We start from the raw sequence: 27,607 nt of genomic DNA on the forward strand, positions 1-27,607 counted from the left end.
TTTCATTGTTCCCAGATTATCCATTGTAACGATTTTAGTGATCCTTTGACATTTCACGTAACATGAGGTCAAAATTTCCCTTATCCATGGGAAATATAAGTCTTGTATTCATTTATACTTTGGTTTATATCTGTATTGATAGACATAGTAATTAATCAGTTGATGGATAGAAATTGATCAGCCATTGTTAGTTACTAACATTATTTATCGTAATTGCATCATGTAGTTTATTTTATATAGATATGGACTTTTGTGTCTTCAATAAAGTTAAATTGAAATAGAAAAAAATTGAATTTAATTGTCTGCCATATTCTACTTTTGTCCAATATGCAAATGATGGTTCAACACTTTGATTTAGATTCCAATTTTCACAGTAGAAGCAGAGCTTATAAAACACCTGAATGCTCCTATCATTTTTAATCTTCACCACACTATAAATTAATTCATTTATCTTCCCACTCCCTTTCAAACCCCTCCTTTAAATGTGCAGAAAACTCATCATAACCTGCAACCAGAACAAGTCTGAATATGCCTCTTCGCAGTGTCAGTGTTCATATCTTCATGCCGAGTTCTGGCTTGAGCTCCCCAGTCAAAAACATTCCAGTGTGTGACTGCAGGTACGAGGCCGGTGAAGAGTGAAGCAAAGAACAAAGGGATGAAGAAGGGAGAGAAAAGTGTCGAGAAGAGTAAAACAACCCACCAATGAAGAAATGATGGGGGTTCAACACTACTGGCTGCTGTTGCTGGTGTTCGGCTGCCGTGAGTGGATTACAGGTAAGCTACCGGTGGTGGAATGTGCTGATGAGTGTGTGTGTGTGTGTGTGTGTGTGTGTGTGTGTGTGTGAATCTCCTCAAACTGCACCATGAATAAGTCTGGGTAGCTGTGTGTGTGTGTTGGCGTCACTGTGTGTGGGTCATGTCAAGTAGAATATGCAGTATTCAGCAGCTGTGGTGGACTGGCCTCCTCTGTGGACGTGTCTCGTCTTGTCCTCTCAGATCAACTGGAGTCTTTGCGCCAAACCTACCAGCAGGGCTGTTGTAGACTGAGGCTCGCCTTACTTAGTTGTACTTAATGGGATCCACCTATTTATTAAAGGTTTAAACACATGTGATTCACTCAGGTGAGGTGACAGTGAGTGAGTAAGTAAAAACTCCTTGGACAAGAGGGTGCATGTTTCTTCAGTAGCCAGCACTTTCACAGTCAACACTCTATAAGGAAAGTTCTCACGAAGATTGCTCAAGTGATTGTTTGCAAATCTGACCATTTGTTTTCAGGATGGTTGAGATTTATTAATGCTTTATGAAGGCAAATATGGTTAGTTCAGCAAAATGTTCACATTTGCAATATTAAACATCCAGTATGAGTAAGGCATTGAATGATGGTGACTTTACACTGCACCATAAATAAAGGGTAGGTTCCCTGAAACATATGATGTACAACACTTGATACTGAATGAAACAATATGCTCGTATTTGGCAAAATTATAAAAGAACGACAGTTATTTGATTTCCTGTGTAGATTATAGAGGCTTAGATAGCAAACAATAGCTTTTTTGGTATAAATATGGGGAATTAAAGGAAGTAAAAGGAGAATTAATATACATTTGTTAATTGGGTGTTTACCTTCCACTGCAACATGCTATTTGTATTTTTTTTTATCAGAGTACGAGTTACCTTGGAGGGCATAAAGGACAATGTAGGCCCATCATATTTCAAACCCCCAGCTACTGTCACATTTTGTCAGGAAAATGAAATAACCAATAATAAGTGGAGATGGTATTGATTGAGGGGAATGTTTGTAACGGCAAGTTAGGATCTTATGAGAACAGAAGCATGTCATCTGTGTAAAGACTGACTGATGACTTGATCAACAAGTGTTGCTTTAGAGAAGTACTCCGGAGTAAAAACACTCATTTAAAATATATATAACTGGTGTTTCTTCTTTTTCTCAGGTGCTGTGAGTGACATCAGTCCATATATAAAGCATTATGAGGGTTTGTCATACGACAGAGAGGATCTTCACAGGATGCACTTGAGAAGCAAGAGAGCCACACAACCTCAGGAATACACACTGCAGCTGGATTTGACTGCTTTTCACAGGTAGCTTTATATTAGTCTCACATAACTGGACAGACATTTCATTGATAAACAAATGGTGATTCTGTTTTTAACCCAAATACAGATGTGGACGATTAGTCAGTGATTAGTCCATTGAGCTGTTTACAAGTCTACATACCTTTCACCACAGTACAAAGCTTTCACCACAGATGTTTGTGTTTTTGTTTCCTCTCAGAACTTTCCGTCTGCGTTTGAAACGAAGTTCAGCAGCATTTTCCGAGAATTTCATGGTGGTCATCGAAAATGGCTCCACATCTGCTGACCTCTCCCACTTATACTCAGGAATACTGGAAGGTTGGTGCAACAGATGAGCTACATTTAATTCAGTTCAAAGTAAAATTCACAGGACTTCAAGTGATGATATGTGATGATCAGATGATAATAAAATCATTTATAACCGGAATGGTTCAAAACAAACAACTAGATTGAACATTTGGAACATTTGGATAAAGTCCTGTTTACTCATTATAGTCACTTTTTTCTTGTCTTGCCTCATATGTCACCTCTTATGTCTCAGCCCTGACTACAATCTCTACCATTCTCTTAGTATCTTATCTAGTTACTCTGTGCGTCTGACTAATCTCTTCTCCCTGCTCATTTCCCACCTGTCTGTCTGACCTGTTGTCTCTCTCGACCTGGTCTTGCAGGTGAACATGGTTCAGTCTGCCATGGCTCTGTGTTGCAGGGTCAATTTGAGGGAACCATCCACACAGACAACGGGACTTATCACATAGAGCCTGTCTACAGATACACCAGCAACCAAACAGATCACCACTCTATAATCTACCATGAGGATGACATGGGTAAGACAACTTTCATTTTTCCACTGTGGGGGGGACTTCAGAACATGTTGCCTCAGCAAACATTTTCATGCTTCTTTTGGCATCTTAATAACTTTAAACTGCTCCCCAGTGTCCAGAATATAAAAAAAAGAAACTCTGGATCTGTTCTGGCTGAAATTCTCCAAATGACAACCCATGACCCAACTGCTTTTCCTGGCTGTTCTGTGATGATGGCAAGAGCACAAGAAGAAATTCCATGCTACAATAGATCTCCCCCAACATTTTGATTCACAGCCCCCTTGATGCTTTTGTGGAAACTACCATTACAGTATAAATCTAATCCTCATTGATCCACTTTCTCACACAGTTTCTGCAGCTGCTGCTCCAGCACATACAAAGGTTACCACGTGGCCTCACTCTTAACTTGTAGTAAGAGTGCAGTTATAATTTCACAGAGCCTATTTAGAGCTCTGTGGGGGGTGTTGGTTTGGACTCACAGTGGGCACCAGCCAAAGAAAAGATAAACTGAGGATAGGGTGACTTTTGAAAGGGGAGGGGTGGGAGAAGTAGGGGGCTAAAAAAAGAACAAGACGAAACAGGAGGAGAAGGAAGAGGTTCAGTATGAGGAGATGATTTTCTACAGGGAAAGGAAATTGAAATGAAAATGAAATTATGATGGTTAATGATTTGGCCAGATGGTAAAGATCACTGAGATATCTCAAAATGTTTCTTGTGTTTTTCAAAGTGCCTTTTTCCTTGGCTGCGCGGACACATTTGCATCAGAATTCCAAAATTTCCAAGAAATCTTTTTCGTGGAAACAGGGTGCAGATTGTGCCAAAAACACCCATCCCCACCCCACTGTGTTTGTCTTACGTCCCCACAGACATAGTGACTGCCTCCCTCCCTTCCTCCCTGTACCCCTGCCATTTATTCAACCCCTTTCAGAACCGTAGCAAAATTTAACATTGCATAACGCTGCAACTGACAACATCCTGTTCTTTCATTCACTGACCAGCGTATCTGCAGGAAACTGTGAAAGATCAGGCAGATTATATTTCAATTAACAATCAATGCTTCCATACAAAGTGCTAAACTGAGACCAATCCTGTGTATGTTTTCACTTCCTTAAAGTTAATTAAGGAACCTTCAGTCCACTGGGACAGAGGATGTCAAGAGGCTTCACTGATGTCACACTTACAAAAAGACAGATACAAAAGATCTAGTTCAACAATAACTTTAAAGATACAATTCATTTATTTATTTATTGAAATGTAAAAATAAGACTTGAAACACACATGGAAAACAAAAATGACTGATTTGAGTCAGTAAAAGTGTGAAAAAGAGCAAACTGATCACAGAGGTGGCCAAACGTTTTTGAAGCCTGTTTCATTGTGCTCCACACAGAGTCAGTGTGTGAGTGTGAGTGTGTGTTTGTGTGTGAGAAAGAGAGACCTAATTCAAACCCAACTTCATGTGACTTTCCCTCTTCACATGTCTATAAAAGTTTAAGTATTAACCTCACATCTCCTTGAGGTAAGTGTACTTTAAAATCATCAGTTCATGTTTAACTACTAACATATTAATTACTTCCCTAACTGAGAGTGAACTAACCACCAGTGAACTTGTGTGTGATGCAGTTCTATCTTCCTCATGTGTTGGGCCCCTTTCTGAACATTTCATGTTAAGGTTTCATTTAGATTTCACATGTATACATTTGAGAAATGTCTCGGGTGAACACTGTTCTTAGCATTATAGTGAAAAAGACACAGCTGCTCCAGTTCCTGCACACAGAAATCTGGGAAAGTGCCCGGAAAAAATTGAACTCATGAAATATCTCACCAAGTGTCTGAATGATGAAGGGCAGATCAGAGATTCCATCCCCATGTTCTCCTGGTGCACATAGATGATTACACAGAGGAAGGGAGAGGAAGATATCTATGATGAACTCAGTTTTGTTCCAAGTTTTGGTTTAGGGTTATCTGGCATTTTTCAACCCACCAAGGGGCACTTGAGGGCATTTGGCACCTGGGCCAAGCTCAAGGTGGCTTGAAGAACACACTTGCTCTACATTCATGAGGCAGTTATTGGCAGAAACTGTAAGACAAACATTGAGGTGTCATTTTATAACACACACACACAGACGGGTTGGAAAATACTTCTCTTTTTAGCCAAAGCAGTGCCAGAGTTGTGTCTACCCCCCAAGAAACAAAACTGTGCAACTATAACAATGGAAATCTGCTCAAGAGTGAGATTGAAAGTGTCATATATGCATGTGTGTGGTGAGATTGTAATTTTGTGTTGCTGGGGCGCCCGTTCATAACTGTGTCATACTCAAAGCTCCCTGCTAGACGGAGACCTGAGGCTCTGGCAGACCTTTTCTACATTACTCTCAACGGTTGAACTCGTTTCCAGCATTTGGAATGTGACACTAATTTTTTATCTGGGAAAATCCTTTTCTCTTCTTGGCTTGTGGTCGTGCAGCAGTTTGTCCTGTCAAGAGGCTCCACATTCACGTCACTTACAGACATATTCTCTGCTCATTCCATTGGGAAAAAAATGAATAAATGATCGTGTCTTGTTTCTACTTTGGCAACACAGGGCAGGAACATTTATGTCCCATAGTGTGAGACCGAGTGTCATTGGCAAACTGAGAGAAAAAGAGAGAGAGAGTGAACTTGGGCTTGCAGAAAGGTCTGGAAATAATTCCATCAGTGGGTCGACGCCCGGCATTTAGGCCTCCATACACCCCCACACAGCCCACCCCCACTCATGCCATGTAAAGAACGAATTGTAGGGTTGTGATTGGCTGAAGGACTTTTGGTTGGATGGTCTGATCCAATCGTGTGTTGTAGTTTTTCACTTTCTCTCTGCAGGCTCATGTCTGATGCAGGGAGATGTGACCAGTGACAGTGTTGCTTGCACGCACACACACACACGCACACACACACACACACACACACACACACACACACTGCAGTACCCTCTGAAGCTCTTGTGGGTCCAGTGTCCAGAGTGACAGAAACACTACCTGATTCTGTCACTCTCTCGTTACTGTGAACGACGTGTGAAAGTGATTATTATGTCACGTGACTTTACTGTACGTGCAAAATTTAAAACCATTTTTTCTTCATTAACGTAGTTGGAAAAGTTGTGTCTTTTTTCTATTAGGCAGGATTTGTGCAGAACTCCAGTGAAACCTATTACTGTCATTCTTTTTGCATGGTTATGACAAATGTCCGGTCCTTTACATTTAGATAGTTTCCCCTTTCTTCATAAACCCCCCACAGCTTCTCACCATAACCCTCACACTCTCTTTTGCAATGGAGTCCTTCTGGCCTCTTGCACTTTGTGGAACTCTCAGACTTGTCCACTGCAACACAATGAGCCAGTTTGTGCAAATATAACTGCAATCTCATCAGTGTTGCATCAGTCTGAGCGAGACAGACATCCCAGAGGTGTTGCAAATCGCAGACGATGAAATTGTTTTAGTGAAATCAAACCAGAAGCTATCACAGCATGGATCCCACTCCAGACCACTGCACTGATTTCCACATGTGGGTGAAGTGTCTGAGAATGTGTGTGTGCTTCTGCCCATGTTAGCTGGTCATTAAGGAGCTAATTCCAAACCTCTAGATTTATAAATATGTTTTTATATGTTGAGTAGCTCTCAACCATAGACATCGAATTATCTCTCCTTTGTTTCAAACTTGGGGACTCACAATCATCTTTTCAGGCATGACCTCCAGAAAATGTCCAGAAAAGTCGAGCCCAGACATTTTCTGGAGTTTTCCTTTCACATATGAAGAATGATTATCAGGGTCAGACTATTCACAACAACAAGAAAATGTCCAGAACATTCAGGTGAGGGGTGGCGTCTGCATGGAGCATGTAGCAGGCAGGAAGGACATGATGTCTAAATTACACTGCAGAAATGTTTTTGCTAACAGCACACCAAAAGCATCTTTTCAAGATGACATGCTTTTTTCTATGTTGATTTGTCTTCTTCCAGTTTTCAAGTTTTCCAGACTTTTTCCTGCAGTAGTTGGTTCATACTGACATTTTCTAGACATGTTACATGGGCCCTAGCAGTGAAAGTTGAGGAAAATGTGCAGAGAAACATTTGCCCTCTGATATGCAGCCACTCTGGGAAATTTCAGTAGATTACCTGGAGTTCAGGTCTGAAAACAACTCATGTCTACAAGACTTTGCTATGTATCTATACATATATTAGAAAAAAAAGTCAGACGTCATAAAGCACAAACTTCAATTAAAGTCAAACAACTTTTTATTGATTTCATGATGTAGCTCACAGCCTCTGCACAAATACTCTCCTGTCTGATAACAACTCTTTTTGCACAAAGGTGATTCCCTCAGGACCTTGATATTGAAAACATTTACACACGCATCCACACACACACACACACACACACACACACACACACACACACACACACTCACACACACAGCAACACATTTACAGTGATAAATTCAGCTTAAACAAACAGTTCATTTTCCACAGATCAGGCTGTGACCCTGGTCCATGTTACAGGTTTATTTGTGAGCTGATCTTATGTAATATCCTGTTTGCTCCAACAAATCAGTGGTAGTGGGTTAAACCAAACCACATGTTTGATCTTCCTCCAATTATTCATTCACTTTTTATTTGGGACTCTCACATCCACAATCAAATGAGTGATCATGACTCTAATAAACAGTCCCCCAATGGAACAAACATGTTCAGGTACAACCTTACCCACAACATTGTTTGCCTGGTTTTGTTTGTGTTTCACTATTTATCTTTGTGTGTGTTTGACTAAACGAGAGATACATTTGATCCTTTGAGTGAACCTGTGTGTATGAGTGTCTGTTTGTTTTTCTGCAGTCCTGCCACTCAGGAAACCTGGCCCTGAGGGATTTTGCGGTGCAGAGCGTCTGAACGTCCTCGCCCAAAGCCTCAGACCCGATGAGGTAGGGCAGTCCAGACATCACCTCAGTGAAGACGTACACACTCGTCTTGATTTTTTTTCTCTTTACTTGGCTTCATCAGTTCCTCGTCTGCAAAAACATTTACAGCCAATTCACTCCGACCCAGGAAACCTCTGCCTGAGGGGATTTCAACAACGTGTCTGTTAAAAGTGACCAAATTTAGTAATCATTCACTCTGTCACTTTTATGTAACTTGCTTAGTCACCAACGGCAAATTACATAAACATGAAGACAACTGTTACAATTAGAATGGCACTCAGTGGAGCACGTTTTTCACAAACTCATAGATATCAGTCCTCTGAACATGACTCGTCAAGATTCATGAATTATTATCTGATAAATCAATGAAAATCTTGCAAACACCATATCTCGCAATGTTAAAGTGAAAAAAAATTCTGGATCCTCTGCCCGGGTTAGGGATTTTTTCTCGGACCCATTTTGCATCCTTCACCCAAGTTTCATGGTGTTCTGTTAAGTTGTTTTTGTGTAATCCTGCTAACTAACAGACAAACAAACAGATGCAGATGAAAACTTCCTTACCGGAGGTAGTTAGACAAAGGACAGTGCACAGAGACAAACAGCTCCTCTGTGAACCTAACCTATGTGTTTAATAAAGAAATGATAAAAACATGTATGATGGAATAAACACCTGCAAAATCTATTCAGTTTATCTTTCCCTTGGGTGTCCCATGTGTTTGACCGACTAGGTGGTGGTCTCAGTGTCCATTGTCCACAGTGATGGATGTCTGGACATTGGTGCGGGTCCATTCTGAAAAACATGCCTGCTGGTGGAGGTCATTTCCACTGTGTGATAATGTAATGGTCTAAGCAGATGTAGTTTCCAGAAGAGGGTCCAAGTTGCGTTCTGATCACTTCACACCTGCTCTCCTGCCGGGATGCGAGTATCAGCCGTGTGCCGACATGGAGACTGTGTTTAATGTGTTGAAATGATGTGAACTCATGAGCTTCACCTGAAAATCAGGAACATATTAAACCATAAATCTGAGCAGAGATTTAAATGTATCCTGGGGACTTGGCAGGCTATGTCATTAACCTTCCTCCCATCTGACCAACAATCTGTCCGTACAACTTTCTCCCACAGGAGGCGTCAGCGAGCCGGTCCAGGAGGACAGTGGATGAGTCAAAGACTAGCTGCCTGCTTCACCTCCATGCCGACCACCTCTACTACAAGAGGTTCAAGTCTGTGGAAGCTGTCGTGGCTCAGGTGATGAGTTCAAATCTATAAACATCATCGATCACTTTGACAAGATGTGACACTTCAGATTTATTTTTACCTTCTGGATTGATAAAGGCACAAACACACATAAATCCTAATCCCTTATATCTGTATCTGTGGACTGAGTCTGGTGTATTTAGATGCTGCTGATACCTGAGCTGCCAGGCCTTCAGAAAACAGGGCACACCAGAGTGTAGTGTAATGGAAAAACCAGCAGGAGCCTCAGAACACAACAGGATTTCCTCAGCTGATGGTTGAGCAACACAAGTATTGTTTACAAACCTGTCTCCGAATATTGTGTCCTGTATTCAGGGTACATGGTGCCGCTATCAAAGGTCAGTTGATGTAGTTCTTTGTCCTAAGATCTTATCTCAATCAAACAAGTGAAAGTATGTAGCAGCAGGGTTAAATTTACCCACTTGTGTGTTTGAAAACCCCCCAAATAAATGTAAAAATATAGCAGCTGCTATTTCAACACTAGATCAGAGTTCTTCCTTCCTTTCTCGTTTCACAATGCTAAGCAGGAGAAACGGTTTTGACAACCAATTTCAAATCTTTTTAGTATCAAATTTCTTTTTATTTATTTGATTTGATCCAGTATGATTAGTAAACTCACAGTGAATCTGTTATCAAATGTGAATTCCAGTATTTCTCTATTTTGTTTTGTGGGTGGATGGTCATTATGCTCATTTTTTAATAATATTTTAATAATATCTTTATTTAAATTGTGCTTCAACAAAACAAAGAGACAAAGTGCTTCACAAATAAAAAAAACATTAAAAATAACAAACTTATTACTTACTATTAACAAAACGTGTGACAGAATTTTAAGCATGACCAACCATCACAATAATAAAAACTAGAAGTGGGTCAAATCAGGGGCTGTGCTACAATTAAAGTATGTACTAAGCTTTGACTTAAAGGAGGAATGTCTCGCATCAGTGAATTATTAGAATTTTAAGTACAGCATGTGTAACTGTATAAATGACAGGTCTGTTGCTGCTGCATGGCTAAGTAAAGGGCTCAGTGCCATGTTCCTGCTCAGATGCACACAGCTGTCATGGTATACCTATAAGGGGGAGAAGAGACAACGTTGAGAACATTCTCTTTCTTCAAGAACATGGAGTGCGGACATTTGGCCGAAGGCTTCGTGCCAGATGTAGAGGCCTGGCACGGAGCCGGTAGCTGGTCCTGTTCTTTCCCTCAGCTGTACCCTGCAGCTCCAGTATGAAGCAACAGACATAAGAATTTCATTCCGAGGTTAAGCTGGAGCTGAGATGTACGACTCCGGGACAGATGGGAGAGGTTTTGAGCAAAATTGCAAAAACACAAGCTAGTGACCTCCCTCTGGTATTTAATACACTCTGTGAACTCTGAGGTGGCTTATTACATTTATAATGTCAAACATTTTCAACCCTTAGTCCCATGCTCTTAACCTTTGACCTTATTGAAATACTGCAGTATTTTCTCAGCTTCAATGATGAGGAGTTGGTCTATGTGTTAAAATCTACCAATCTAACTTAAACTTTATAAATAAATAAAAAATAAAGATTCTAAAAACTTTAATTTTAAGAAATTTTAGGTGTAAATTGATCTTTGTTTCAGTGTCAGCTGATGTGCAGTGAATTCACACTGGAGTCACAAACTGGGATCTATTTTAACTATATTTTATACTCTTTGTATAAACGCAACATAATTATTTTAGCATCAAATAAATAATTAAAAACAAGCTTACCTGAAAAATACAAAACCACTTTAACAAATATCACTGTGATAAAAACTGAAATGGGGGAAACCAAAAATTTATTTATGGAACATGTACTTTGACTTATTAGTTTAATCTTTGTCCCTTCCATTAACATAGAGGAGGCAGGGATTATGACTTCTACTGCAGCTAGCCAATAGTTGACATTTAAGAGGCTTTGGCAATCATCATGGTGTGACAGGCATGTTTATCTTTTGGGTGGAGAATGCTAGAAACCAACAAGAGTGCAGTCTCCCAGGTTGCACTTGTACCTTACCTCACCACTAAAAATGACAGTGAACCATCCCTTTAAACTAGGTTTCTGTTGGTCAATAGTTAATTCCCTTTTCTTGGCCTAATAGAAGCTTAATGTGCCCACAATGCACCTGACCACATGTTATTTTATAACCTTTCAAACACAACCAAGGGCACAAATATATTTGCTTTAAAAACAACGTGGGCATGAGCAGGAAACCGTTAACTGCATCAGTTTGAAACTACAGACGTCTGGTGTAAGAGCCCACTGTGTTAAAAGCTGTCTGCCTGCTGGTGTTTGAGCATTACAGTGTTATACACAACAAGTGTCTGTCTGCGTTCAAGTTTCTATGTCCGAACAAAGCTTTTGTGATTGGGGTCACATGAGATGCTCTTCAAATACTGAGTTTAGCCAGGTACTGATATAAGAGTCCAGAGGAGCAACATTAATATAATTAACTTTTAATTTGCTCTAAATTAAAACCAATAAACAGTATTTGTTTTGCATTCCATGTTAGTTACGAAGTTATGAGCTTGTTGATGTTGAATGTCATCAACCTGATTCCGAGTTGGGACACTTTTTATCCTGTCGTGGAGTCTGTTTTGCATTGGTGCTTATTTCTAATTACATTTCTGTGCGGTCAGCCCAGGTCAGTCAGTTTGTCCTTCGCTTTTCTCTGCCGCCACGCTGCTATTTTCTCTCCAGCTCTTCTCCTGCCGTCCGTCCTCTCATCACCTCCTATGCCCCTCCTCAGATTCTTTCCATCTTAAACGCTCTCACTTGTTGTTGTTCCTGGTTCAGTGCCAGGCCGTTGTTGCAGCGGGCGGCAAAATATCAAGTGATGCTGTGATGTGATCTTTGAGTGTAAAGAAAATGCCCGTGTCCATCACAGCTGACCTGGTTTCAGTGTCTCGTGCATCTGAGGTGTCAATATTTACATCTATGGAATTGTCCCAGCGGGCCGCTTTCCTGCTGTATAGACTAAGACCTGCGCATGTGACTGGTTTGCACGTGCCTCTCTGAATGTGACAGGCCGTGCCACCCACTATGGAAACACTGTGTGGATAAACACGCTTTAAAGATTACATGATTGTTAAAGCAGGAGCGAGACATGATTTATATGTATGTTTGGGCACCAGAGGAGCAGTTCAAAAAAGTCTGAAAACGAAAAACAGGATTCTGTAAATTTGATGTTGTGATTGAACCTCTCTGTGGGTCACTGTGTTGTTCTGTGTCGCCAACCTCGGCCACCCACTGCCTGAAAGATGAGAAACAGGCGAAGTTACTGATGATATTTCAGACTGTTTTCTCACATAACCTCTCATCTGTCTCAGGTTACCTCCTACATGCAGGCGGTGAACGACATTTGGGACAAGGTCGAATTCGATGGAGTCAAGCTAATCAACTTCAAAGTGAAATCTCTCAGTGTAAGAACACCATCGTCCCAAATCATAGAATGACTGCGTTTACATGGACGCCAATAATCTCATTCTGAATAAGACATTACTGTGATTATGAGGTTTACATGAGTTGATACTCCATTCATTTTCCCTCTTACATGTGTGATTAGTTGCATGTCAACATAGACAGATTCTTTATTTGTCCCCCACCAACGTAACCAGCACTTTAACCTACATCGCACCTGAAGAAGCTTTGTGTTGACAGAGGTAGACATTTGGTCAACCTCAAAAATTGACATTGCGATGTCTGCACTCCTTTCGAAAAATATAGCAACGTGACTTCATTGAAGAACCAGTCACCTTGTTTACATTCAAACACAGGACATGTTTTTATTCAGTAGATGTTAACTGCTGCATGTCAGTGTTACGAAACAGTATCAACTCTAACAGGATGATATTGCGATTAGAATCTATACATGGCTACATAACGTAACTCAGAATACTCAATATAGGAATATCTGTGTCTGTGTTGTGTCTACTGATGCATTTCAGATGCAGTCAACTGAAAACTCCATGTAGTGATCCTGGCTGTCACATGTCATGACCTTGTTAACATGAATGGGAGGTTTTTCAATGAGACATTGATTAGGGTAATTAGCTTAAGCCACTGGATGTCAGGCGCGGCCCCTATAAGTATTACTTTCTCAGAGCTGTGGAGCAGTGAGGAATTGTTTATGTGCGACGGTTCCTTCATTGGTTTTTAAAAGTGTGACTCACTTTCTTCCTCAGGTGATGACAGAGGAGGATAAGAGCAGTCCTCTGCATCCTCTGTTCATCGGGCCTGAGAAACTGTTGAGTCTTTACTCTGAGAGCAACTGGGGGAACTTCTGTCTGTCGTACCTGCTCACTAACAGAGACTACAGCGGAGTGCTGGGACTCGCCTGGGAGGGCAAGGCTGGTGAGTCACTGTGCTGAAGTGTTCAGTATTACACACTGCGCTGCTCCCTCTCTGGCTCCATGACCTGCATGTGTGACACAGGATCACTGCAGGTCACGTTCAGTGTCTCCAAATAAGTGCAACTTGTTTGAACCAGGACAGAGCTGAATCTAGAGGGTTGATTTGTAGGAATTCAATCGATGAATAAAAGAAGGGTTAAAGGAAAGAGAAAGCAGGTGTAAAAATCTTTTCAAATGCACTTGATCTCTGGTTCATGTTTACCAAGGAGCTGCAACAAGTTGTTTACACTGCGGCTCCAATGTTTCGGAATCCAACCTGGTTTTCTTGGCTCAGATGATGTTGTGGCACACAGAGCTGCAGGACTCATTCAGCCTCCATGTCAGGCCTGTTAGGCAGTGTTTTGGTTCCAGAAACCAAAAGCAAAACGTGAGTGAACTCCTCAGTGAACAAACCTCAGTGATTTGCATGTAAATCTGCCTCCATCTCTGCTGTTGGACTCAAATCATTAGGAAATGTATTTATCAGTATAGATGTTACCAGGTCCGAAAAAATGAAGATGGAACATAAATTTAAAATGTTTTTGCCTGAAAAAAGAGTGAATATGATTATTTCAAAAAATAATATAACAATACTTTATAATTAACTTAAGTGTATAACATATAAGTACATGGAGGAGTGTTGGGTGTGGTGATGTATTAAGAAGCCTGTATCATACTGAATGTTTAAAAACACTGTGTGTCTGTGTGTGTGTGTGTGTGTGTGTAAAAAGAGCCAGGAAGAAAAAGAAAATACAGAAAAGTTTGCTGAGCTGACTCTGAGCTCTGAGCTCTCTGACATCCCACGCGGCAACTGCATAAAGTTTAAATTAAGTTTCATTCCTCAGTGAAATCTGTAGGAAATAGAGACAAATGTTCACAAAAAGTCAAAGAATCTCACAATGTCATGCCATCAAATTTGTCATCAACAGTCATTGATCGCATTCATAAAATCTGAATCTGATTTCAAGCAGAGTAACCACTTTGCACCAAACGTTCAGTCGTCCTTTCTTCCTAGTTCTTGTCGTTTGATGTGCAAAAATACAATTACTCAGATTTACATTCTGTAACCACAAGAAAACTAAGATGACAAGTGATTTTGTCCTGACATCAGACAGATCTGGTCACAGACTGTGTGTGTATAGTGTTTTAGTTGTGGTGGAGGAAGTTGGTAACATGTGGGAATTGTTGTGGTGGGAGGTTCTTCTTGCTTGTCAGTTGAGACAGTGTCTCTTACGGGGCTTTTGATTGGCTTAACAGAGGGGCGTGAGAGCAGACCACCAAAATGACATGTGATTAGGGTGCCTAGAACATTTCACACACACACACACACACACACACACACACACACGCACACACACACACACACACACACGCACACACACACACACACACACACACACACACACACACACACTTATATATTTGGGACACACACACACACACACGCACACACACACACACACACACACACACACACACACACACACACACACACACACACACACACACACGGGACACACACACATATATGGGACACACACCCCACACCCAAACGTCTTATTGAGAATCGGTGACTGCATTCCACAGTGTGATTGCCATGGTAACAGCTTATGTGAGGAACACACACACACACACACACACAGTGAATTCAGAAGCAGTGACATTGTTGTGACTTCTCAGTCTCATGTGACCGATCCAAAGAAACAGCCGAGCAGTTACCGTGGATAACGTTTGACCTCCATGAAAACTCCAGCGTCTCACTCTCCCACTTATCACAAGGTTATCAGTGGTCTTGGGTGATGAAATATTTTTAACCACTGCACCTTAAACTCCCAGACCCTGATGCCTCCTCAGCTATAGCAGGGTGCATCATGAACAGACACACACACACACACACAACCCCCATCAATCACACCGGACTCCTCCTCTAACCTCTCCAGTGGATGGTTGGGGGGTTGGGGCCCAAACATCTCCAGCTCACCGGTAAAATTCCTTCTCCTCCTGAGACTAATTGAGGAGCAGGTAGTGATTTTCCACACAATGTGTTTTGTGTTGTTGAGGAGTTTTGGATCCTCAAGAAGAATGAAATAAAACAATCATAAGTAAAGTGAAGATCAGGTACGGAAGTGCAGAGTTTACATGTTAGGGTGTGAGGGGTGTTGGGAAAGGAGCTGCTCTCAGATGAGATTAGTGTTCAAAAGGTTCTGGAACATCCAGAGGGATGCCTTTGCTCTGATTTCTGCATCTGGCAGCCAGCTCCATCAGAGAGAACCAACAACAAGAATAGTCTGGACTGTGATTGTCTTGTGCTCTTGGCAAGAGTTTGTCTATTGCTGCTGGTAAAACAGCAATCAGAACCTCTCAGTCTTGGAGGAATGTGGCACCAGGACATACTTTATTGTCCAGGTTTCTGGGACAAACTATGTCTTTTGTTTTCATAGCTCTAACCATCCAAGTATAATCCATCACTTGTGATAGGTTAGGACTCATTGAATAAACCTTTGGAAAAAACAACAGTTTTGCAAAGTCTGTTAGAAGATCAACAGTTTGGAAAGTCTCCCTCTGGAAGAAATCTGAAAGTATAAAAATGGTTGATCTGCAGTTATTCCCCAAGCTGTCTATTGCAAATGTTGTAAAATATATCTTGTAAATTATTGACAAATCTCTATTTCTAAATCTTAAACTGATATCAGCTGTGATTATGATCCACATTTTACATTTACTTATATTTTCATTTCTAAATAGGTGTTTTCAATATGAACATTACTCTGATGCTCCAGTTAAGCATTTTATACACTGATTAAAATAACTGATATCAGTTAATAGGCCCGGGTCATATTGCCAAAAATAAAACAACATTGCCAGATATTGATAATTATCAGGATACATTTTTTTTATTTCAAGTTTAACGACTGATTTTTGCATGAAGGTTATGGTTATAAACTCTTCTTTATGAGCAGAGAAAGACAAACAGTTGAAAAACAGCAAAACATTTTAGAAATCGGAGGCAGATTGTATGTTGTACCTCCTCACCGCACATAAAAAATATTGATACATGTTGGACTTTTGGTATATTGCCATTGATGAGAAACATATTGGGATGATTATTGATTTTATTTTATTGCCCAGTTCTGTCTGTGAAACACGCAAAAAATAACACCCAGGTTAAATAGGAACTCTTATTCATTCCAGACACATTACGTCTTTTGTTTTCTTTGAAAAGTTAAAGTATGTCTCAAAGTACTGTGGAAAAATCCCACTGGAGTTTTCAGCTTGAAGGTCAGTGAACTCTGGAGAGGAAGAGAGCAGTGAAGTCATAGGATGTTGTTAGATATTTACTGTACCTGCGACTGTCTGTAGTTTTCTGAGAAGTATGAGCGGTGTTATTAGTGGTCAGGGCGATCGCCTCGTCTGTTTTTGCTGTTAAAGGTGAGACTGGGACACTCGGACTCCCCCCGTGTGTTTATGCAAGGGAAGACTGCGCCTTCCCTATTGTTGGTTTGTCCATAATAAACCGTGTGAAAGGGAATTTGTTTACGCATGTGTGTGTGTGTGTGTGTGTGTGGATTTCTTTTGACCAGATATATATATTCTTAAGTGAGCCCTACTGTGTGTCCGTTTGTGCTTATATGCGCATCACAGTGTGTGTGTGTGTTTGTTTGCTTCCTTCCGATGCAGAGTGTGTTTGCCAGTAAGTATAAGTGATCCACAGGATTGTTTGTTTCGAGGGACCATGTTTATCCAGCAAGCTAATAATAGGCGTCTTTCATTACGGCTCCTTTTGCAGCAAAGACAAGCAGGAGGAGGAGGAGGAGGAGGTGGGGATGAACAGGCCCTCTCTGCTCGTGCTGCCAAAAATCACAACGCAGGCTTTCAGAGAAGTCCTCTTTCTAGGAAAAACCCAGCTCCTTGAATAGCCAACCAGGGGGGCCATTTTAGGTCAAGAACAGGGAATGTTGGAGAAATGCATCCAAAATTCTTGATGAACGTGGCCTGGGGAGTATTGCTTGGCAGTTTGTGGATATTAAATCGCTCTCTGCGGCTTTTTGCAGTGAGAGGCTCCATTAATAATGATAAATCCTCCTCTTTTCCTCTGTGTTTTGCAATAAAGCTTACAAATCTCAGTGTTTTCATATTTCTGACGCAAGCCTGATGTGGTATCGAATACAAAAAATGAAAAGAATCCAATACAGTAATGTTGCTCCCAGGCTCCTTCACTTTGAATATTGCCTTTTGACCCTCACGCTACCCTCATTGTTTCTAAAACACCAGAGATAGGGGGCACTTTTGTTTTGTGTTTTTCGACCTCTAAGCGTCCTTCGCTGCTCCAGGACTTCACCCCGACGCCCACCGCTTAACAAAAACATGCCAGTGAGAGATCCAGATGCCCGTGACTGGTTCCCACAGTTACACAGGGTGAACTCAGATTTCTCTGAAACATTATTAGCTATACGCAACAGACGGTGGTGGTGCTGCAGACCTCATTGTGTAAGAGGTGTTACATAAAGATGTCACAGCCCAGTCGTCCATGTGAATGTGGTCATGCAGCTGTTTGGAATTGTGGGAAATTGCTTTCAGGGACATTACATAAACCCAAAGGTAAAGAAGACCATCGCAGACCAAATGGCTGTGGAGGCTTTGATGTGAAACTAGAGGAGCCCCCCCCCCAACACACACACACACACAGACCTAGGGGCCTCACAAGTCAATAACACTGCACTGTTGGTTTAAGGTATTGACAGTAGCTCACTGTCACTTATTAAATCCATACTGTACTACAGAGTGACAATAGATAGTTTCGGTTCATTTATAATTAAAGCAAGCTAAATATTTGCTTTTAATTAGGTGAACTGCTTCCATTTCTATTGTGTCTCTGCTGAGTCTGCAGGGTCATCACATAGAATAGGATCATACTGAGACTAGGATGGAATATCTCAGTTAAGGCCCAACAATGAAACCACATTGAAAGATTTTTATTTGGATTTACAAATTGATCACACTAATAAATATCAGTCCCCTAAATACGTCTAATTGTCTTCATCAGGATTCATGAAGATTGAGAAATCAAAGAAAATACAAAGAATCTCACACTAGACTGAATTGAATTTTTCCATTATTTTTCCATTTTTCACTAGATAGCAGTAAAAATAATTGGTAACCAATACGCAGTGACAGGTCACAAAAGACACAACCTGCTAGCTCTATGTTTATTTTCTGTGTCATTCAGGTAACTGGGGAGGAATATGTTCAACACAGACCATGCCGCGGAGCGGCCGGATGTCCACCCTGAACACAGGTCTGGTCACAGTCCAGAACTATGGACAGTTCCTGCCCCCTCGACTCGTGCAGCTGACCTTCGCTCACGAACTCGGACACAGCCTGGGATCTCCGGTCAGTCGCCGTCCTACAACCTCTTCACCTTCATCTGCTTGATTCACACAGTCCATGTACAGTCAGTCAAATCAAACCAAACACTGCAGTGCACACAACAAAGCAAACACCTGACATGCACCGAACGGTTTATTTTAAGAATACATTTAAAATGAATGATAATGTGAAGTTGAAAGTAAAACTAAATCAGTAGATAAATACTTTTTTTAATTGTGGACGTTGAAATGTCGAAAATGAACTTGACATGAAGAGCTGAAGGGGCTTAACCAGGTAATGAGGAGGAAGAACTGAAGAATGATGAGTGCCACATAGAAATACACAACATAGAGAGACACACAGAGAGGAACAGACAAGACACAAGAGGGAAACTCAGGGAAAGCGGAAGTTGCTACCATGGCCGGAACAGACGTTTCAATATTAATATTGTTGAAAATCTTCCTCCTTCCTCTTCTCTGTCCATAATACTCCTCCATATACCCTGAAATAGAACCCACACATTTTATTCTTTTAGATTTGTAGTTTAAATTTGTGGGAATGAGTGACTGTGTGAGATCATTTCCTGGCACTGCCTCTCAGACAGTGAATAATGGAACAACTGTGGGATGACATTAAAACAACCATGGTGATTTCACTGGTATATGACCACATTTCATTCTGTGCCCTACATTCATTTAACTTGGACGTAATAAAAAATGTCTTTAGATTTTACAACAAAAACCCACTGACATGAACTTTAGTAATGAGGCTCACATTTGACTTTTCGCTGCAGCTACACATGTTCTTAAAACCACAGTTTTAGGTGGATTATGGATTGAGATCGTTGTGCATTAAGAGCAGGTTTGACATGTCATTAGTAGTGTAATAGTAAACATGTTAAAAAAATACAATTATATATGTGTTTTCCATCTTGATCCATAAATGATTCTCTGAGAAATCAAAGAAAATGTTGAAAAACAAACACAGTGTTAATGAAAAGTATTTAATGGGTTATCTCCTGACCCATTAAACGTCGTTCCACTAAGTGTTGTGATTATGCGTCAGGTAGTTTTTTGTACAATCCCACTAAAATACAAAAACAGAACCTCCTTTGTGTAGGTACTAACCTTCAAAATAACATCAAAATTACAATCATAACAGAGAAAAGAGAAAATGTGGGAGATGCAAAATATGTTCTCTGTTCGAAAACTGTCACCTCATTTGTAAAATTGTGGAGCTCAGTGTAGTATTTCAGATGATTGTTAACCTTTGGCCAGGTTAACCCAGAATCCCTCTCAGGGCCTCACTCACAGAAATTCAAACACATGTTAGTTCTACTTGAGACCTTGTGGGTTATGTCCTGAACGATAATTCAATATGACGAATCATACTTATCTCACATACTCTCACAAACATGGCTGTTTGCTCTGCAGCTGTACAAAATATGTGTGTGTGAACGAGTCACTGATGTGGATGATCTGAAACAAGGAACCTTGCAACGTCCTCTCGCTGTTTATGTATTGACACAAATGCATGCACCTGTCTCCGTGTGACACGAACACCTGCAACCTTTCTCCCACTGACCAAAGTGCCTCCCTGTCCTTTGTCACGCTGCTCTCTGTTATTCACACTCTCAGGGAGCACAGCGTGTTGAGAGTTGTTCCTGAGCAGATTAGTTCTGCTGTGTCAGACCCTGCAGGCCACAATAAGTTCTTCAGCTGCGGCCTGGTGTCCGTGCTCCTGTGACAGGCGTGTCTCATTGTTTCCAGACTGGACTGGTCAAAGGAAGCAGATGAAGAGATTATAAGAGCGGGTTTCACCTGAGATTTGTGGCCGGCGTGGTGGAAAATAGAAAGGGAGGGCAGTGAAGCAGAATGAATCCTGGGTAAAGGGCTGCTTTGGCCTTTGGCCTACTTCCCCTTTGCAACTGTGGATCTGTGCAATGCCTTTTAAAGTTGTGCACTGCGGATCAGTTTGTTTCTGAGGTGAAAGATGAATTAATAAACAGTTAAACAGCTGATTCAAAATTTAAACAGTTGAGTAATAAAGTGTAAAATAACAAAACTGTTCATCGATATTAAAAATTGATTATTATTAATTAAGTTTGGAAATTGATCGTTCATTATTTTAGTTTAATGACTGATCAATTTCCAAACTTTCTATTCTACTTTCTACTTTCAAAAATGTTCTATAGGAACATAAATAAGATAGATGCTCAACACAAATCCCAATCAATACCAGCCACAACATAAGATTTAAAGAATACTTGAAATTAAAATTGCATTGAACCATAGGACACACACACACACACACACACAAACACACACACACACACAACACAACTTCGTACAGAAAACTCTTGAAATACTGCTGATACTATATAGGCTGCTAAACCTGTGAATGACCTTTTAATTGAATATCTTTTTACTACTTTTTGCACTATTTATTATTGTTACAGTTTTCTTTCCTAGTATTTCTTTGACCATCCATTCATCCATCCATCCATTGCTCTCTTCTTGAGGTTTGGGGGGGAGCATGGAGCCAATCCTAGCTGGACAGGCCACCAGTGTATCGCAGGGCCAACATACAGAGACAAGTTACCATTCAATTACTGTTATTTGGTATTGTAAAATAAAGCAGGAGGAGCTCTTTGTTCAGTCCCGGATGTTCCACAAGAGGAACACGACATTCCTCTGCTCGTTCAAGGCCACCAGATCCCAGAGAAATCTACTGACTGTCTTAAGGCTGTGAAAGTATAACACAGTCCTCAACTAAACATTGGACATGAATGAAAACATTAACTGTCTGAAATGACATAAACCATAATTCTGAGGTAAATAACAAAGGGAGTAATATCTATATGTGATTAGGTTGATAACTGCAGAATATTTAGTAAAATACATTGTTTCCTCCACTGTTACTGTCTGCAGCTGATCCCTGCGAATGGAAATGTCCAGAACAATCCATTTACTCTGTATCAAAAAAAAGCCTGAGCGTTGACAGGTACTTTCTGTTATTTTGTCTGTGCCTCAGCACGATGAGGGCCCCAACTGTGGGAATCTTGGCTCCAGCGGTGGTAAAGGCAGGTACCTGATGTTCCCTCAGGCCACAGATGAGGTGCGTGAAAACAACGACAAATTGTCCCCCTGCAGCATCAGACACATCAGCAAGATCCTAAAGCTGAAGAAGGACGACTGCTTTGTGGGTGAGGAGGAATAAGATCTGAGGACGTGGTTTTGAATGTGCAGATTTGGTCAAAATGTTTACTCTAAACATAAGTCACTGTAAATACTTTCAGTGTGTGTGTGTGTGTGTGTGTATGTGTGTGTGTGTGTGTGCGTATACATGAATGCACCTGCTGTTTGTGTTTATCTGTATGTTTACTCTGGTTTTGGCCAGTCAGTGATCAGCCCATCTGTGGAAACCAGATTGTGGAGGAAGGTGAGGAATGCGATGTCGGTCACAACGACACGGACCTCTGCTGCTACAGCGCTAAAGAGCCTATCGGAGTCCAGTGTCACCTTAAGCCTGGAAAAGTCTGCAGGTAAACTGGATGTAAATATATACACATATACAAAGTGTGTGTGAAATCACAATAACATACATTCAGACATAAACTGTACATAAAGACGCATGATATGACAAAAGTTAAGCCAAACCATCTCGATCACCTCCGAGTGGCTGGCTGCAGTATTAGTCAAAAACCCTGTCTCCTCCATGTTAGTGGATGATGAAAATCTTGCATCGTTTCAGTTGGATATGTTTTTTGGGGGATATTTTATTTTAGTGTTTGTGTGATGTCTTTTTTCTCCTCCATCAGTCCGAGTCAGGGCCTGTGCTGTGCTCAGGATTGTGGTTTTAAGCCAGCTGGTCAGACCTGTGATGAGGAGACGGACTGTCTGAGAGAGAGTGAGTGTACAGGCCTCTCCCCGTTCTGCCCCGAGCCATTGGCCAAGGAAAATCTCACTGTCTGCAGCGAGAACACGCGTGTCTGCATGAACGGGGTGAGGGAACTGTTTTACCATCCATTATATTCGTAAACAAATCGACTATTACAACATCGCATCAGCGCCATTATTGATCAAGGCAACGTGTGTGACAAAAAAAACAACAACATGAGTTTGATCTTAACTGAATTTTCTCGATCGTTAACTATGGATGACAAAGTGTCCTCTGAGCTGCAGAGGAGAATACTTCATTCCAGCTGCAAACATGGTTTCATCACATGTGCCAACCTCTAATAACCTGATGCATGAACATGATTTTGTGGGGATGTCAGTAATTTGTTTATGAGGTCCAAATTAATAACAAAAAAATGTCAAATGACTAATACTCATATCATCCCCTTTGCTGGTTCATCTGAACTAAATCAACTTTTTGAAAACACATTTTCCTATGTTGAAAAATTGTTGCCAGAGTTTGAACTGTGGAATTGTCAAAAGCCTGGATAAATACTTAACAGTTTGTACAACTTTAATTTACCTATAAAAAAAAGGTGCTGCGCTACTTTATGTCTATTCAATTCAGTGTAAATGTAACTACACCCACTAATGATGTCACAAACACCCTGAGGTACAATTCAGAACAACAAGTCTTGTACTCCCTTTTTGCTAAACAGTTTTAAATGCGGTCTAAACTTTTATTGTATTTATGTGTTTGTACCATTGGTTTTCAGTCATTTCAATAAGCAGACTCTTTAATCTTAGATTAAGTCCATTTCTCCTGAACGTTTCTGTGTCTGTGGTCATACCTGCAGGTGTGTGCTGAGTCTGTGTGTGTGAAGCACCGTCTGCAGCAGTGTGACTGTCCTGGAGACTCCATGAGGGAGAAATGCCACATGTGCTGCCAGCAGCCCGGTAACCACAGGCCCCATGTGTGCACCAATACTGAGGAATGTGTTTACACTTTGTAGCCCAACAAATCAGCCTGTGTCAATTTGTACTGAGGTTACACTCGCACATTATTGTTTTCCATCAGATGACATCACAGGCACTTCAAGCCAACCCATCTGTTGTGATGGTCACATACAAGGAATGGGATGTTTTTAAAGGAGCTTTGAATGTGACACACTTTTGAAGAATTACAATCTATTTTTCACATTATTCCAAGAACTAAGTTGTTTTGCCGAATAATTGTAAAAAGAATTTACCATCACCAAGGGGTCAGAAAAAAGTTCAACACAAAGTAACTCTAACTACAACATCTACGCACTCTTGTGTTGTAATGATATTCTCTCTCTTTCCGTGGCAGATAAGGCCGAGACATGTGCCAGCACCACCTCGTCCGTGCTGTCTCGTCACTTCCAGACAAAATCGTTGCCGCTGGTTGGCGGCGCTCCGTGCTCTGGAAACCAAGGGTACTGCGATAAATTCCACGTGTGTCGCCTGCTGGATGCCGACGGCCCCATCGCAAGACTGAAAAACTCCTTTCTCCATTTTGAAGACTTCGATGACTTAGCAGAGTGGATGAAGGTTAAAATTTACTTTGATTCCTCTTGATAACACATTTCGCGGATGTGAAGTGATAAAGGTTGGAGATCTCATAACACAACTAATACTACAAGGAACTGTTTAAGTTTGTCATGGCATAAAAATAACTAAGTCCTGCAATCAGATGGGTCAACATATATCCTGATACAGGAAGAAACACAGAGAACTAGGTCAGGGAGCTTACAGTGACTAAGTAGAACAACTGTCAACTGAAACTCAAGGTTATAAATACACAGGGAACTAATTGGCAAATGAAAAAGAGGGGAACATCAAGTAATTTCATAATTATACAGGAAACAAAAACTGGCAGTCTGGTGTAACCATGGTAGCTAATGTGAGCTAATGCTTGAAGTAATTGACTCATGCATATTGCAAAAATTCACCGTACAGGCACAGTGCAGAGTTTGTGACCACTAGTAGTGCTGTAGAGCAACATTTTGATGAGTGGGCTCCTGTAGTTTAAATCTTGTGCAGGTTGCAGAGGCTGCTAACAGCTGCTGGGGATAACCAAAGGACTCCAATCCAAAATGTGCTAATAAATGCTTTCAACTTATATGTTTGGTCTAAAGAATACACATTTTGAAATACAACAAATCTTTGTTTTTTTTAAATAATCTGGTCAGTGTATGGTCTGCCAAACTGTTTTAAAATGTCTTATATTTTATATAATATAATATCACTTTACTATTTCAAAACATATTTGATGAACGTTAAACTGTTGTGTTAATCCTCTCAATCAGATCATCTTGTTTTAACACTTTAGATTTGGACCTCAAGCTACTGCAATGACGTAAATGACCTGGACATTAGGTCAGAGTAGGGTTTCCACATTTCTATTGTGTGGTTGAAAAATGACCTCATGCTCTAGCTGAGGAAATCGTCTCTGTGAAGAAGCAGCAGATGTTTGCCAGAGGTCGCATCCTCAGCTAAGTGTGTTTGTTAAACTTCCCGTCATGTGGTTCAGATAGGTAGCTTCCTTTGAGCTGTAGTTTCTCACGACAGCACGGAGAATCAGGAATGTTCATGTGTGTTTAAATGCAAGCATCAGCCATGACTGGAGACAGAAACGAGCCTATGCTTCAGGAGCAATCGTGTTATTTCCCCATGTCCGTCTCGCTGTGTTGTATTGCAAGTAATGGACATGGAATAGAAATACTTATGGAATAAACCCTGCATTGCAAAAATATGGAATTTCAATATACATTTTGAATTTCTTACAAATAATATATAGCAAACCAAACCTGCTGAAGTGATAATCTAAAAGTCATTGGTTGCATTTCTTATTAATTCCAGCTGCAGGTTCAGTCAGTGGAAGACACACTGATGCTAATGCAATGGGATTAAAAAGGGTATTAGTTTGACTAATATCTTGCTGAGAAATATAATGATCAGTAATCCAAACTATGTGATATCTCCTTAGGTCATAACTCATAATGAAAAGACAATATCATGTATGTGTCTCTGCAGGCTCATTGGTGGGCCATCCTGCTGGCTATCCTGACCCTGTCTGCAGTGATGGGCTGCACCGTCTGCCTCTGCGGCCGCCCCCTCGACACCAGCGACCCCGAGTAACCTTCTTCATCTCTCTCACCTCTGGGAAGACAACTATCCTCAGGATGACGCACAAAGTCACTTAGATTCATTTATAAGGGATTTTAAAATTGTCAAGGCCACATTGAGGAGATTCCTTTTTTCAACTTTGTTCCATATTTGCAACAGTGAGTAGGGTGCGTGTGACTTGTGAAGACCCGGCAGCTCCACGCCTCTCGCTCTGTTTGGTTAACTACTTTTCAACGTCATTATGCATCAGTCAGTTCTTTTCCTTGTGTAACTTTGTTTCCATTCAAACATTCTACCATGCCATCCATGTGATGTGGAAAACGCTACTGTTGCTGTGGGTCAGTCGGGCCTCAAGGGACAACCAGTTCACCTCTATTGATTTAAAGCCAACTGTCCTGACAAAGACTGGTGGGACTCATTTTAGCTTGCCTTACTGCTTTGTTTGAACTTGAGTGCTAATTTCAGCCTTGATGAACATCCAGCTGTCTGACACAGATATTTTGAATATTGTCACAGAACAATAAGATTACAAGTTGGTGGATCTCTACAGGGCCTGAATACTACATTTACATACAGGTAGCGTTTGAATATGGAAAATGCCCTGATGAGGGAATAAAGCAACACTTTGTTTATCATCTTAATCAGTAATATTGATGGTACCACAAGCAAGGAGGAGCAGAACACAGGCAGGATCAGGTTTACAGTCTGAATGATGGACAAGCAGGTACAGACAAGAAGTAGGTAACAGGCACATAGGTCACACTGAGACAAACAGTTGGTCGGAGAAGGCGCTGATAGAAATGGCTGGTTTAAATACTGGCTGACATGATGAGGAAACTGCTAACAGGTGTGAGAGTGGGCAGGAGGCTCAGGTGAATGAGAATGACGGTCAGGTGAGCAGGTAGATGAGCAATCAGGTGACTGAGTCCGGAAAGAAAGTATGTGGACGTCTGGTGGCAGAGTCTAGCAGGGTGAAGCAAGTAACTCAAAGAGATTGTTCACCCCAAAATGAAGATTCACTCATTATCTTCTCACCACTATGCTGAGGGGGGGGTCGGTGAAGTGTTTGAGTCCACAAAACATTTTTGGAGTTTCAGGGGGTAAACAGCATTGCAGCCAAATAGTTGGTGTAAATGGTGACCACTTCTTCAAACGTAAAAAAAACAACAGAAAAATACACAACAGCCTCCATTTGATGCGAAATAAATACATTTACATGTTTTTAGCCTAAATTTCTGCTGTGAAGGATTCACCATTTACTTTAATTGTATTGGATTTGGCTGCAATGCTTTTTATCCCTGAAACTCTTAAAAGTGTTTTTTGGACTTAAACACTTCACCCACCTCTCCTGGTGCACACTAGAGGATTGTCAACTCTTAACTGATTTTTAAAAATGTGGGAGTCAACAGACATATTGACAAAGTTACATGATTTTTTATACTTGTTACTACTCACAAACTTGACAATTTGGCCAGAACATAAGACCACACACTAAGAAAGGATCACAGTGGAGATTTTAGAGACTCTCACAGAAACTCACATGATCAAATGTGACCTCAGAAGAATGACCCAGTGTTCCACAAAACAATAAAGACAAGAGAATGGTAGAAAAAGATGTCTAATTTCATGTTTCTTTTTTTTCTTATTTCCAACTGGGAGCCACTAGACTTA

General features: G+C 40.8%; 1 protein-coding gene across 2 annotated transcripts; it reads left to right on the plus strand.

The window, feature by feature from the left end:
- The first annotated feature begins 459 nt into the window (after positions 1 to 459).
- Positions 460 to 27,551, plus strand: LOC109625416 (disintegrin and metalloproteinase domain-containing protein 10). 2 transcript variants are annotated; one of them, XM_069522101.1, is made up of 15 exons: positions 460 to 774; positions 1,953 to 2,100; positions 2,294 to 2,412; positions 2,766 to 2,921; positions 7,784 to 7,869; positions 8,990 to 9,112; positions 12,459 to 12,551; positions 13,314 to 13,482; positions 18,748 to 18,911; positions 21,921 to 22,092; positions 22,287 to 22,431; positions 22,708 to 22,891; positions 23,644 to 23,743; positions 24,138 to 24,358; positions 25,844 to 27,551. In XM_069522101.1, the coding sequence occupies exons 1-15, from the start codon at positions 711 to 713 to the stop codon at positions 25,946 to 25,948; spliced, it is 2,049 nt and encodes a 682-aa protein (XP_069378202.1). In that variant the 5' UTR covers positions 460 to 710; the 3' UTR covers positions 25,949 to 27,551. The 2 variants fall into 2 exon arrangements, with proteins under 2 accessions (XP_069378202.1, XP_069378203.1); XM_069522102.1 differs by lacking the exon at positions 460 to 774 and having other exon boundaries at positions 1,959 to 2,100; positions 2,804 to 2,921.
- The last annotated feature ends 56 nt before the right edge of the window (positions 27,552 to 27,607 follow it).

The sequence above is a fragment of the Paralichthys olivaceus genome, chromosome 3 (genome assembly GCF_024713975.1).
Source record: "Paralichthys olivaceus isolate ysfri-2021 chromosome 3, ASM2471397v2, whole genome shotgun sequence".
NCBI lineage: Eukaryota > Metazoa > Chordata > Actinopteri > Pleuronectiformes > Paralichthyidae > Paralichthys > Paralichthys olivaceus.

Excerpts from the sequence above, each read along its gene's own strand:
- LOC109625416 (XM_069522101.1), top strand. The coding sequence starts at position 711 with ATGATGGGGGTTCAACACTACTGGCTGCTGTTGCTGGTGTTCGGCTGC. Across the intron at positions 2,101-2,293 it reads GATTTGACTGCTTTTCACAG|AACTTTCCGTCTGCGTTTGA; the intron begins GTAGCTTTATAT and ends GTTTCCTCTCAG. Across the intron at positions 22,432-22,707 it reads AAGCCTGGAAAAGTCTGCAG|TCCGAGTCAGGGCCTGTGCT; the intron begins GTAAACTGGATG and ends CTCCTCCATCAG.